This window comes from Seriola aureovittata, chromosome 2 (genome assembly GCF_021018895.1).
Source record: "Seriola aureovittata isolate HTS-2021-v1 ecotype China chromosome 2, ASM2101889v1, whole genome shotgun sequence".
Lineage (NCBI taxonomy): Eukaryota > Metazoa > Chordata > Actinopteri > Carangiformes > Carangidae > Seriola > Seriola aureovittata.
This window is the reverse complement of record NC_079365.1, coordinates 1,587,190-1,600,165: the sequence shown is the minus strand read 5'-3', so window position 1 is coordinate 1,600,165 and position 12,976 is coordinate 1,587,190. Positions and strand designations below refer to the sequence as shown.

General features: G+C 41.6%; 1 protein-coding gene across 4 annotated transcripts in view; it reads left to right on the top strand.

Moving 5' to 3' along the window:
• Window positions 1-12,976, top strand: part of LOC130181342 (receptor-type tyrosine-protein phosphatase gamma-like) — a 446,467-nt gene that overhangs the window by 358,949 nt on the left and 74,542 nt on the right. For all 4 annotated transcript variants that reach the window (XM_056395482.1, XM_056395472.1, XM_056395500.1 and 1 more), the window contains one exon: window positions 4,519-4,676. In XM_056395482.1, coding sequence (XP_056251457.1) covers window positions 4,519-4,676 — 158 coding nt within the window. The remainder of the gene's footprint in view (window positions 1-4,518; window positions 4,677-12,976) is intronic.

Genomic DNA, 12,976 nt, shown 5'->3' with positions numbered 1-12,976 from the left:
CTTATTTTAGGCTGCTAACAGGGGCTGTTTGATATGGAATATTAATCATTCAGCCATGCATGAAAACATAATTCACCCCCAGATAAGGTCAAACAGAAGAACTACATGTTGTTTTAATCGTATCTTTCACACTATTTTTATTTAGGAGGTGTTGTCATCAAACTGGCTTGGCAGGCAAGGCGCTCTCTGCTTAAGCGATTTTATGAACATGTGAAAATAAAAATGCAAATGCAAAAGAGCAGAGTGCTGGTGTGTGACGCCCTCAAACAGGCCACGTGTGGTGCTTCTCTCCAGATCTGATGGTCTGAGGAGAATAAATGTAAGGAGAACACCACAAAGACAGAGCAAAGTGGGAAGTAGTGTATTTGTATGCTTCAGCCTCACTCAGTTTATGTATGAAATTAAAATTTTTGTATTAAAGTGGTGTAAATATTGTGGTGGGCAGAAAGGATTAAATTAAAGAGTGTTAATAGGATTTTTTGTTGAGGGAAGAAAATGTGTTTAGGGATTTAGTGAGTTACTTCTTTTGTTAAGAACATTTCGCAAGGCGTCAGATGAAGTGTTGCTGCAGTGGGACAGATGCTGCTCACAGTGTTCTCACACAACACACCTCATAGATGCTCCCTTCATTTCTTTCACTCACAATCTAACACTCTGAGTCATCTGTCTCTTTCCTGCTTGAACACTTACATAAAATTTGACCATTTTTATTCAGTTGATGGCCCATTGAGAGGCCGACTGAAGAGTCTCTCAGTATGACTCGTATGAGTACGATTCACTCTGCTTGTCAAGCATTTTATCTGAATAGATGAACCCAAATGTCTGTTTCCTGGGAACTATCCTCCTGTAAAAAATGAGCCCATAGGTCATTTGTGCAGCAGGTTATTGTGATTGAAATTCTTGTGAGCTGAAGAAAACACGATGACCAGGAGTTTTGAAGTATTCATTGAAAGCTGACATGCTGCAGAGAAAGTGATGAGCAGTACAATGACAGCAGGTGAACCGTAGTAGTGCCACACCAAGTTCTGAAGATGTCTTGTTTGACAGTGGGTCTATGATACCAGGTATCACATGGTTGCAACATTTTACCACACCTTCCTCCAAATAAGGTTAAACGTTATCCTAAACATTCATGTGTGAAGATGCTATTGGACAAAAAAAACCTACTTACCTACTTAATATTACATATGTCTTGTCCTTTCCTCTACTTAGCTCGCCCCTGACAACAACTAGATTTGAAGAATATTTTCCTTGTAAAGCCTATAAGACTCTGGGCACCCTGGCTAGGGGCGATAGCAGTGGCTCCATCTAGACACAAGCAGTCATAATAGAAGCACAATGTGAAGGTTGTTATGGCCTGAACTCTGAGTGTTACTGAGGTTTAGGAAAACAAGAGGAACACTGGAGTGAGAAAAATCTCTTTCACAGTTACTATGATCCATAGGTACATTTTGTTGCTAGGCGACATCTAGTGGTCGTTGTAACGATAAGACAGGAGATGTAGTATAATTAGTTGTCTATGTTGAGGAAGTACTTATTTTAACCCAAACCATGATCTTTTCCTAAAACTAACCAAGCCATGACGTTATTGTAGTAGCCATGGCAACAAAGGTAGGGTACAACATTCTCGGTACAGTCCGCTTGTTTATTGTCGTAACCATGACAACCAAGGTCTAGTATTCCTTATATTTCAGGAGACACTGCTCTGGGTCGTATCGGAGGGTTGGTTGTTGAGGTTGGAGGACTTGTTGGTTTCCTGTTACCATGGCATCAATTTCACGCACTGTCCACAGTCCATGCTGAATATCAATCTGTGCTGCAAATAGAAACGATGATATGATGTTGATATCATGCTGAGTGTGGTGCACCCTCACTGATGGGACTGTACCTTCAGTTATGGCAGCTGTGTGTTTGACGGACTGTCCTCACCACCGGTCGTTTCTTTGAACCCTTATCATGAAGTGCTTTGCATCATATCTTCAACACTTTATTTCTAACCATTAACAAGGTTGTCTCCAAACCTCTACCAACCAGAGAGTGAAAGTTCACTCTCCACCTTGGAAAAAAATTTGAACAAATCTTCTTTTTCCTGATCTTTCAATTGTACCTTATGGTCTTGCCACGGAAATACATCATTTGTTATTAAAGTTACCCCAAGTTACTGCTTGGTTAAGTTTTAACCAAGCTTGAATTGAACTCAACCTTGGCCAGAAGAGGAAGACGGGATAAGTTCCATATGAGTCCACTCTGCAACTATTCTTTGTGTTTAACAAAGCAGTGACAGCGTCACGCGGCTGATGGGGTTCAAGATCAGAAAGCGTCAGATAACCAAAACCGAAAAACATCTTCCACACAATGACATAATTAAGGTTGGCCTGCAGATACAGGGTTCTCAGAGGGCTTTAGATGACTGTAACAAAGTGAATGAAGATAATAACAGTTGTGGCACAGTTTCACATCAATATTGGCTCCAAATATCAGTCAGAGTGTTTTAGCACCTCCTACAACGTGACTTTGTGCATTCCACTCACTGTGGAATGAAAAATGAAGACTTGAGTTACTAAATGAGGACACTGAGGGACGATTAGATGAATGGACAGCTGTTCTGACGCCTCGCCGGAGGCTCAGAGCTTAAAATACTTGCCGTGTGATAACGGCCTCATGCTGCTTCAACTAATGTTAGACATTTACTCGGCCCTGCTGCAAGAAAAAAAGGACCCGCAAACCGTCGCTGAACAATCCGCTCCACCACACTGAATCTTCATCCTCCTCCTCTGTCAGCGCTGTTTGCTTGCATCAGGCGTAAAGAGTACACCAGCAGGAAAGTTTGTGTCTCATGCGTGAAGATGTTTCCTGAGTTTTGTGTTCGAAACGAGACACGCCGCAGAGAGTGTTCAGTTCTTGAGGGTATTAATTCAGATGCATAAATCATGAAGAATGCCGGTCCCATTGTTCTCCGTTCCCCAAGTACACACCACCAGCCCCCACCCCCTAGCTATCAACATCCCCTCCCCCCCCGTCTCCAACTCTTCCTCCCTCCCCGGCTCACTCTGTCGCGCAGATTCGACGGAGCTGAAAATATATCCCTGGGCTTTGGCGTTGGGGAGGGAGAGGGAGACAGGGCTTGTCAGAGGAAGAGGAGGAAGGAGGGAGAGGGAGAGGGAGGGGGGTGGGGGGGTTCTATATGTCACTGATAAAGACAGTGCATCTTTCTCTCCGCCCCGTCGCCATACCTGTCAAGTGACCCGCCCCGCTGCACACATCAGCCCCAAGTCCCACACATTCGTACGCCGTCTCTCACCCTTTATTTCCACTGCTGTCACCTCCTTCCTCACGTTTCATCGGAACAGAGGATGGAATGTCTTCTCCTCTTCCTCCTCTTTTCATCCCTTATCATCACTCCTGTCTCTTTTGTTAGAGACAGTTTGTCTTATTTTATTTTTTTTGAACTGCTCTTTCGCTACCTTTCCCTTTGCTTCCTCCCTATTCTTCTTCCTCTGGGGACAACTCCTCCTGGCGCCCCCCCCCCCCCATGTAAAAAGCCTTTATCTTGAGTGATGGTGTTGAAGGTGTTGATTATGAAAATTACTGTAAAAATGTTTTGTGGAATGATGAGACTAAGGTTGAATTGTTGGGCAAGAACATGCAGCTGTATGTGTGGTGTAAAAGATCGTGGTCTCTTCCAGGATCATGTCAGGGTGTCTGTCCACCTGCTGAAGCTCAGGAGAAGCTGCTGGTGAAAGTAAATCCACGTTCTGGAGCGGTCCAGTCAGAGTCCAGACCTTAATCCAGTAGAGATGCTGTGGATGGAGCTCAGAGAGCCGCTCACACCAGACATCCTGAGGATCTGTCTGTCAACCAAAAACACCTGGAAGCAAATTTATGATTTTGACTGATATAAAAACTAAAATCGACTTCACTTGACCCAAAGTTATATTATTGCTATTTTTATTTTGCTAAGTACTGTCAATTCACTCACCAGGCTGCCAGATATCATTGTCTATCTACCTGTAACACATGACTCCCATGGATGCAGGTGATTGGCTTACACTAACACATGATCATCAAACTGCTGCTGATGTCCGCCATAAAGTTCCTCTGTGGTCAGATGGAGCAGAAGGAGAGACACTGACTTTAACAGTCTGCAAATCCCCACCTCTCTTTCTCTGAAAGCATGATTTAAAAAGTAAACACAATTTCTTACTTGAAGCCTCATTTATCATGTCATCACTTGGAGATGTAATGTTGCAGCGTTGATTTTATTGTGTCTGCCACCCAACACCGAGACAGGTATAATTATAGGTGTTCAGTGAAATTACGTCTGTCAGTTGGGGGACATTGAACGAGGCAGGCACAATGCAAATTAAATCAATGGCATCAAGCCGCGGGCTGTGAAACAGGAGCGCTTGGGTCTGCTCCAGAGAGCCCGGTCACCATGGTTTGCAGTGAAATAAGGGCCGTTTTGTAGATCATGTTGCATTGATCTGAACACTTTGTCCTGCTCCGTTTCATCTCCAGAAAAAGAGACTTTCCTGGAGCCGTTTGTGCTGAAGGACCTGCTGCCGTCCTCGCTGGGAAGTTACTACCGCTACACCGGCTCCCTGACCACGCCGCCCTGCAGCAAGGTGGTGGAGTGGATCATCTTCAGCAGACCTATCTACGTCTCATACAAACAGGTGAGATACACCTAGACAGGCGGAGGTCACGTGTGTGCAGCCATATGAAGACTGGAATATCAAGGTCACAAGTGAAAAATGTAAAATATAAAACTATCATTGTCATCTTGAGATTTAAATTTCTTACACTGAAATCACAAACATCTTGTGATCAGGACATGTTGGAAATGTTTTATTATTTCAGAGTAAATAGGCTTCCATGTTTCATCGTCCGGGAGAAGTCACAGCACGTTCCTCCGAGCATCAGAAACACTGTTTGTCATCTCTGGGATGTGAAATAATGACGTCTCCATGACAAACACACAGTTTAGATTGATTCGATCATTAAATCATGATCATAAAATAACAAGCCGCAGTGACGTGTGTATTCAGGTTCACACTGACAACTTACAAACAAAAACCAGTTAGATAGAATAAAAAACAAAATCCCCCCAGACTCACATCAAACATTATTACCAGGCTTTGTAATTTAAGACAAATACACAGTGGTCTGTCTATTAATTATCCTGCCACTGTGTTTCCCTGGAGGAAAGAGCATGAACTTTATTTTTCCTCTTCACACTTAAGCATCAGTGATGACTCTCAGAAGAACACCTGTGTCTTTTCCCTGAACTCTGTGCTGTTCTGAGGTCTGAACATTTGCTTTTACACATGTTGGTCTTTTTTGCTGCTTGGTCTTAAGGTGGTTTGATGAGTTTGTGACACAGGCATCTCCTCAAACAAACCTTGATCTTTGAGGTCCTGCCTTCATGTTTTGTTTTATTTAACTACTATTGGTTCTTAAAGATTCAGACTTCTGTCATAAAGCCCAATGATACTGTCACATTCTCACATTTTCTCTAACTAAAACTATTATTTATCATTTATTTAATTATGACCACATTATTACTTACCTATTTAAGTTATTTTATTTTTATTTACTATATTTATCATTTACTATTATTTATAATTTATTTATTACCACATTATTTTATTTATTACCACATCAATATTTACTGTTTTTACTTATTTTATTTTATTTACTATTTTTTGTGGATAAATCTATGAACATGTTGGACAAGCGTAAACCCGACTGTGTCTCTTTAATTGACTCGTCAGCTTGTTTCAGTCTTTCAGTCTAAACAGATGTGAGAGGTGTTTCTGTGACGACTTGGCTTCAGTGGCAGGATGACAGAGCTCGACTGCTCTCTGACTCCATGTTTAAATCACTGTGGACAAAGCTGTCCATCACTGCACCCACTCAGTGTTGCGTTAGACTTGAACTTCTTCAGCTCAGGACACATCTATAACACTTGTGCTCCGTAATTGTTTTTGGTTTTTTTTTTGTTTTTTTTAACAGCTGGTCTGTTTATTTCTCTGATGTTTTCTAATGATTCTTTGAGGTGTTATTACAGGGCAACACTTACACAAGAAAAGAAAACTTATTTTTATCTTTTCCCCTGAGTTTGTATCCATTCTAACCAATTTTTCAAAATCCTGCTGGAAGGTCAGCGAATTAGTGGCTAGTTGCAGGTTGTGCAGGGGCTATGTAGAGGGTTATGTAGCAGGTTGTAGGTGGTTTGCAGTTGCAGATCCAGACTCTACAGCTGCAGCTCTGGGAGGACCTGTGGAAAGGAACAGGGAGGAGATAGATAAGGATGGAGAGTGGAGGACCTAAGAGCTCGGCTTGTGGTGTGGGGGTGAAGGAGACCTGTGGTGTAGTCTGGGACCGGGCCATGTAGAGCTCTGAAAGTGAGCACTAACATTTTAAAATTCTAAAATTAACAGTAAGACAGTGCAGAGATGTTATATGTGAGTGTCTGCTTGACTGTGTTAAAAGCCTGGCAGCAGATTTTGGGCTACGTTCCACACTACTACGTTTTCATTTTAAAATAAAAACTTAAAAACTATTTCCGTCCGACAACACACCTAAAAAAACATTCAGACATGACCATTCATGTACACTGAGCATGTGCGAGCCAGTGTAAACAGGAAGTAGACTGTCTTCTCTGCAGTTGGTTAGTTACAGTAAATCCTCTGAAGGAGGAACAGCAAAGACAGTTGTAGCATTAAAATGCAGAATTTAACTGAACAACAGCTGCAAAGACAAAAAGGTCATTAACACTGTGATTCATTATCATGTTGTATTCACCACTGGTAGTCCAGGCTGATGAGAGCCAATCAGGAGAGACCGTGGGTGTCTACAACATCGTTTCCAAAGGTCTCAGTTTCTGTCCGTCCAGACTACAACACAACCTCAGAGTTTTCAAAATAAAACACAACCTCAGAGTTTTCAAACTAAAACAGGGCCAGCAGAGTTTCTGAAAGTCTCCGTGTTCAGGGCTCAAAAACTCAGGAGTCGTGTGGAAGCCATAAGGAAACGTAGGAAAAGAGCTGGGTTTTAAAATTAAAATGCAGTAGTGTGGGCGTGGCCTCGGACGGTTAGTAAATGCTGTAGGGAAGACAGACAGGTAAAAAGAGTTACAGTAATCCAGTCATGATGAGATTCCAGAAACACAACTAACAGGAGTGCTCATACAATTCACACAACCTGTCCTCTACAGATTTTGACCTCAGAGATTTCTTTTTTAATTTTAATTGAAAATTGAGAATTTCCCTCGTGACACATAAACCCAGTGGTGCATATCTGACCTCTGAATTACATTAAAAAAAACACACGTATCTGCCGCCATGTTTCCTGTGGATTTTTTTGTCTTGAACCTGAATAGCTGAGAGTAAACTGTTCTCTTTATGTGGAGCCAGCTGTGTTTTCATGTTCATTGTCATTTAAACAGAAGAGCAGCTTCAGTGTGTTTCAGTGTCTGTGAATAAGGATCTGTGGAAAAAGTCTTCTTGCTCTCATATTCCCTCCCCCAATCCAAAGAACAGTTGGCAGACTCATCCCCTAATGAGACCAAATGAGTTTGCTTAAGAGCAGCAGTGGAGCAAGCCAAATGTGGATGAAGTATTGGCTTCTCCGCCCTGAAGTGAGAGGAGCAGGTCAATGTAAAGGCGGCAGTGAGAGAATGTTACAAAGACTGATGAGGTGGAGTGAGGATGATAAAGAAGGCAGCAGAGACTGGGAGACAAAACCAAAGAGAGAGTTACATTCTTTAACCATATCTCCTACAACCAGAAAATAATGTAATAAACTTAGTATCAGTAAGTAAGTATATTTAGTCTGAACGACGGACAGAAGCCCAAAGAATTTGAATTCACAGCTGATATTAAGAAGTGAAGTTGTAAATCCACATTAGAGACGACAGAACCAGTTCATGTTTAGCATTTTCAAGATGATTAAGTCGTCCAAATGGTTAATTTTCTGTCCTTAAAGCCTGTATTCAGAAACTGAGCCTTAAAACCAGCCGTCACGACTTTCTGACTCAAGCCCCGCCCACCTGGACCCACCATCCAACCTTGAAGGATTTGGTTTCTCTGAGTGTTTACCTGAAGTCTGCTATATTTTTATTGGATCACTCAGAAAACAGTCAGCCAATCAGAAGAGAGGTCCAAAGCCTCCTCTCTTCTGATTGGCTGACCGACCACTCTCCTGTGATACAGGAATATGTCACAGGTGAGCGGTATTCGATTCCTATGTGATTATATTTTAACCATGACAACAAAGACCGTGTAATGTTGAGGAAGTACTTGTTTTAACCCAAATGACGATCTTTTCCTTAACCAACCAAGCTATGACTAGTATTATAGTATCCATGGCAGCAAAGGTAGGTAGGAGTGTATTATTGTAAGCATGACAACTGAGGTCCAGTACTTATGCCACAATAGAGGCACTATTTCAGGAGACCCTTCTATGGGTTGTATCAGAGGGTTGGTTATTCTGGTTGGAGAACTGGTTGTTATTTTAACCCAAACCGTCATCTTTTCCAAAACCTTACCAAGTAGTTTGATCATTTATAAATTAACCATGGTGATGAAGGTCCAGTACACCTGAGGGGCAGTATGTCAGAGATACTCCTCCAGGTCGAATCAGAGGAGTGGAACAAACAACCTGCATGGTTGTTCATGTTGTTGGACTGCACAGCTACATGTCATCCATGTTTGTAGCCCATTTTATGTTGGTATTTTTTATGGATGTAGATATGTAGTTAACTAGAGGAAGATGGTGTCATCATTCTTAATTTAAATGCTGAACCCAGTTGAAAAAGTCAACAATGAGCCCGACACCTGTTTGAATCATTCACATTTCTATAACCAAGCGACTCAGCACACTCCTTTTGTTCTCATCTCATCCAACAACTAAACTTTTCCACACAAACAGCAGAATGAATTAGCCAAAAAATGTTTTGTGTAGGAACAGACAAGAACAACACAACAAGAGATTGCAACTCTATAATCACAGCCTAGCTGTCATGCAGTGTGATGTCCTCAGTTGTTCAGTACGTGCTCCCGTCTGGCTGCGTCTTTGTATGTCGGTGGAAAGAGTTGTTACTGTGTGTTGAGTGTCTAGACTTCAGGTTTTAATAATCTTAACATCCCAGCAGACACATGTGCAGACATCAGTGCAGTGCCTACACAAGCAGCATTAACATCAACCCTCAACTGCACTGTTACTTTTATCAAAAGAAAGGTAAATCATGCTGTTCCTCGTTTCCACACTTAAGTCAATGTGAGACTCATCTCCAGGATAGTCAAAGAAAACTGAGTACAGCTAAACTCAGTCTTGAGTTCCAGAGCAAAGAGCCTGAATTCATATGCAAATTAGGTATTCTTGATTTGCGGTAGTGTTTTTCAGCTTCAAAAGAAGATTATGTGAAATAGGGCCTTAATTTTGAAAAAACACGACCACTGACAATACCAGTGGTGGTGGTGAGACAGAGCCCGCCACTTCTTTAAATCATGGCCCCCTGTCCTTATTGTAACCATAGCATAAATTCTGCAATAACACATTTCAGACTTCCTGCATGCTTTAAACGCAGCTTATTCACTCTCCAGTAGATGTCTGACTAAAATACATTTTATGAAAGTTATTCTGAGAAAGTTGGACACGTATTATTTTAACTGCAGATAAACTTTGAAACTCTAGATTCATGTGAAGCGTCTGAATGCAGGCTTAGACCCTCTTACTGGAGGTCCAAGTTCAGCTGAGCTCTGAGTCCTCGAATGGACCCACCTTTTTGGGTCAGGTCCTTTCAAAGGAGGCGAAACCTGGAGTGGGACCGAACTAACATTTGTTGTGACACATCATGAAACCATCATGAGCATCCTCTGAACTATTGCCTATAACTGATATTTTAGAATAACAATATATCAAATGACAATGTGAAAATCATCTAGCAATATCAAAGGGGTCATAGCAATAAACACACAGAGAGTTATCACATGAATATGCAGCTCTCAACGTTTTCAAAGTTCAGCTCAGCTCATTATTCAGATGTCCAGTGTTGTTTTGATTCACTTTCATTTTTAGACAAATAGCTCCAAAAACCCCCAGTGCACACTACCTGCACTGAACAGCTGACAGACACAGTCAGCTACTGGTGAAGCCTCTGGAGCATTTAGCAGCTAATGATCCAGATGTTTCCCCTCAGGAGGTGGTGGAGACCAAAAACAGAGCTAAAACAGAAGACTGAAATCCAGCTTTACCATATGACAGGCAGGACGAGAATCCTTGACTTGACAAACTCTGTTTTTGGATGGTACACCTGTTGTCTTAAAGGGGCTATTTGTAAGTTTTCTTCAGTCTTCAAGACAGACTGGAGGCTACGAGATGGGCTAGCTGGTTAGCATGCTAACATCAGTAGAAGAAAAGACATTACAGAGACAAGAGTTAACATTGCCGTTTTTATTGGCGAGTAAAGGAATGAAGTTTGATGCTGAATTCTCAACAGTTCCTCTAGTATGTTGCCTATGTAGTAATAGCAAAATTTACAAATTGCTCCTCTAAAAGCTCAACTCTTTGTGCAGTAAACACCACAAATGAAATGGTAGCTATGATGAATACGCACACGTGATACCGAGACTACCGCATGATCCCATGTGATAGTTTTCTTAATCCAACTTTGACATGATTTATTTCACTTGTATATATATTAAAAAAAAAATACTAAAGTTCAAAGTCAACATACAGGAAATGATACAAAGACATTAACAACAAGGAAACAGGCGACAGGGGCTTCCTTCATCCTTCCTGTTCTCTGGCTGTTGATTTCTGACCATTTGTCAGTCCGTCTCAACATGTTTAAAAAGCCTCTTTTGAAATCCTTTTTTCCCCCCTCATTTTTTTTTTTTTTTTTTTGCTCTGCAACTCTCCTGAGAAAACATCATGGAGAAAGATAAAAGGAGGTTGGAGGGAGAATTAACACTGATGGTGACTCTGGTTATTTTCTCTTTCTGTCTCTTTGTGTTTTATTCCTCTCTCCTCTGTCTGCGAGCCTTTTGTTTTGGATGATAGTTGAAGTAGGTCAGCGGGAGAGACAGCCGTTGCTTTGGGCCTGCTCTTAAAGTGGATCGATGCTCAGGCTCTTACACAACAACTCACCCAAAATGCCTTCCTTTCATACAGACGTGTAGACTCTGCCATGCTTGTATTTGTCCACCTGATGTGTGTGAGTGTGGGACACAGGGAAACTAAACCCAAGATGGCCTATGCCGTGCTGGTCTCACATCACAGTCACCCTAAATATGAGCTGCCAAGTGGGAAGTAGTGGTGAGATCCGCCTCCTAGAAGCAATTCCAAGTGGGACATGTGGGAATTTTTTATGATTTCCCACCTGGCATGTGCCAGCCTTCACAGAAAGCAGCTAAGATGCTGCCATATGGGTTTCTTTTTCTCCTGAAGCTCTTTCAGAAGATTTAATTAGTATTGTTAGATTGTCAAATACCTCCTCAGTAAGCACTGATTCAGTGATGTGCATATTTATATACATTCACACCTCAGAATTAAATCTGGGCAAAGTATGGTGGAAAGAAAAGATGTAGATACTTTTAAGTGTTGTTTCAACAGCATCTTAATGATTATATTTCAGTGAAAAACAGATGCTAATTACCAGCTTCAACAGCATGGCTGGTATTGTTTCCACCTTGTGTGTGTGTGAACAAGATTACAATACACATTACATTACAAATTTTAGTTTTACTTTAGTTTTATTTTTGTACTTTGTCTCTTTACACCAATATCCTGCTGGAGGTCATGTTGTAGGGCTCTGGCAGTGCTCCTCCTGTTCCTCCTCACACAAAGGAGCAGGTACCGGTCCTGCTGCTGGGTTGATGCCCTTCTACAGCCCTGTCCAGCTCTCCTGGTGTAACGGCCTGTCTCCTGGTATCTCCTCAGTGCTCTTGAGACTGTGCTGGGAGACACAGCAAACCTTCTTGCAACCGCACGTATGGATGTGCCATCCTGGAGGAGCTGGACTACCTGTACAACCTGATTGGGCTGCAGGTACTGCCTCATGCTACCAGTTGTGACAAGAACACTAGCAAAACACAAAACTGAGAAGAATCAGTCAGGAAGGATCAGGAGAGAGCAACTGTCTGTGGCCACTACATGTAGAACCATTCCCTTTTTGGGGGTTGTCTTGCTTTGGCCTCTCCATTGCACCTGTTGTCACTTTCATTTGCACCAAAGCAGCTGAAACTGATTCAGAATCTCTTGTTCTTCCTAAATGTACAGATTGATATCCCTGAAGTTTAACTGACTTGGTGTTATACTGTGATGATTAAATATTCCCTTCCTTTTTTTGAGCACTTAAAATATTTAAAATGAAGTATTCAAAATGAACAAATTAACCATTAGACCCAGCAGTGCAGTTTCAGCTTTTTTGCATTCTGTTCCTCAGTTTTTAGATTTAGTTTTACATAGTTAAGTAGCTATCTGTAGTCCTGGAGGTCATGAGGGATCATTTCTCTACACACAGGATCAGCAGCATACTCATGCAAAACTGAAGGAATACTATAACATTAGCGAAGATCGTGCCCTCCAACAGAAACATAAAGATGAGGGTCAGCACGCTTGGTGGGCCGTACCTCCAGAGACATACCCGACTTTGGTTCACTGTTGTTTTCATACAGTTTTTATCCAGTCCCCTGGTCCATGTCTAGCGTTACTAAAACTTATTGGGAAACTCCCACACCACCTAATATTCCTCCACATTTTCTTTCTAATGTCATGCTGATCATTTCTGATGTAAATCGTAAAACATAAACTGTAACCCGGCATAGCTATGTGAGTAGGCAGTGTCAGTTACAGTGAAGTCCAACAACACTGTAAAACAACCAATTCAAATGATAATGAATTTGCATATGAGTTGATTTAATATTTATAACAACAAATGTAATATACTGACTACTCAGCAGACCAGTCT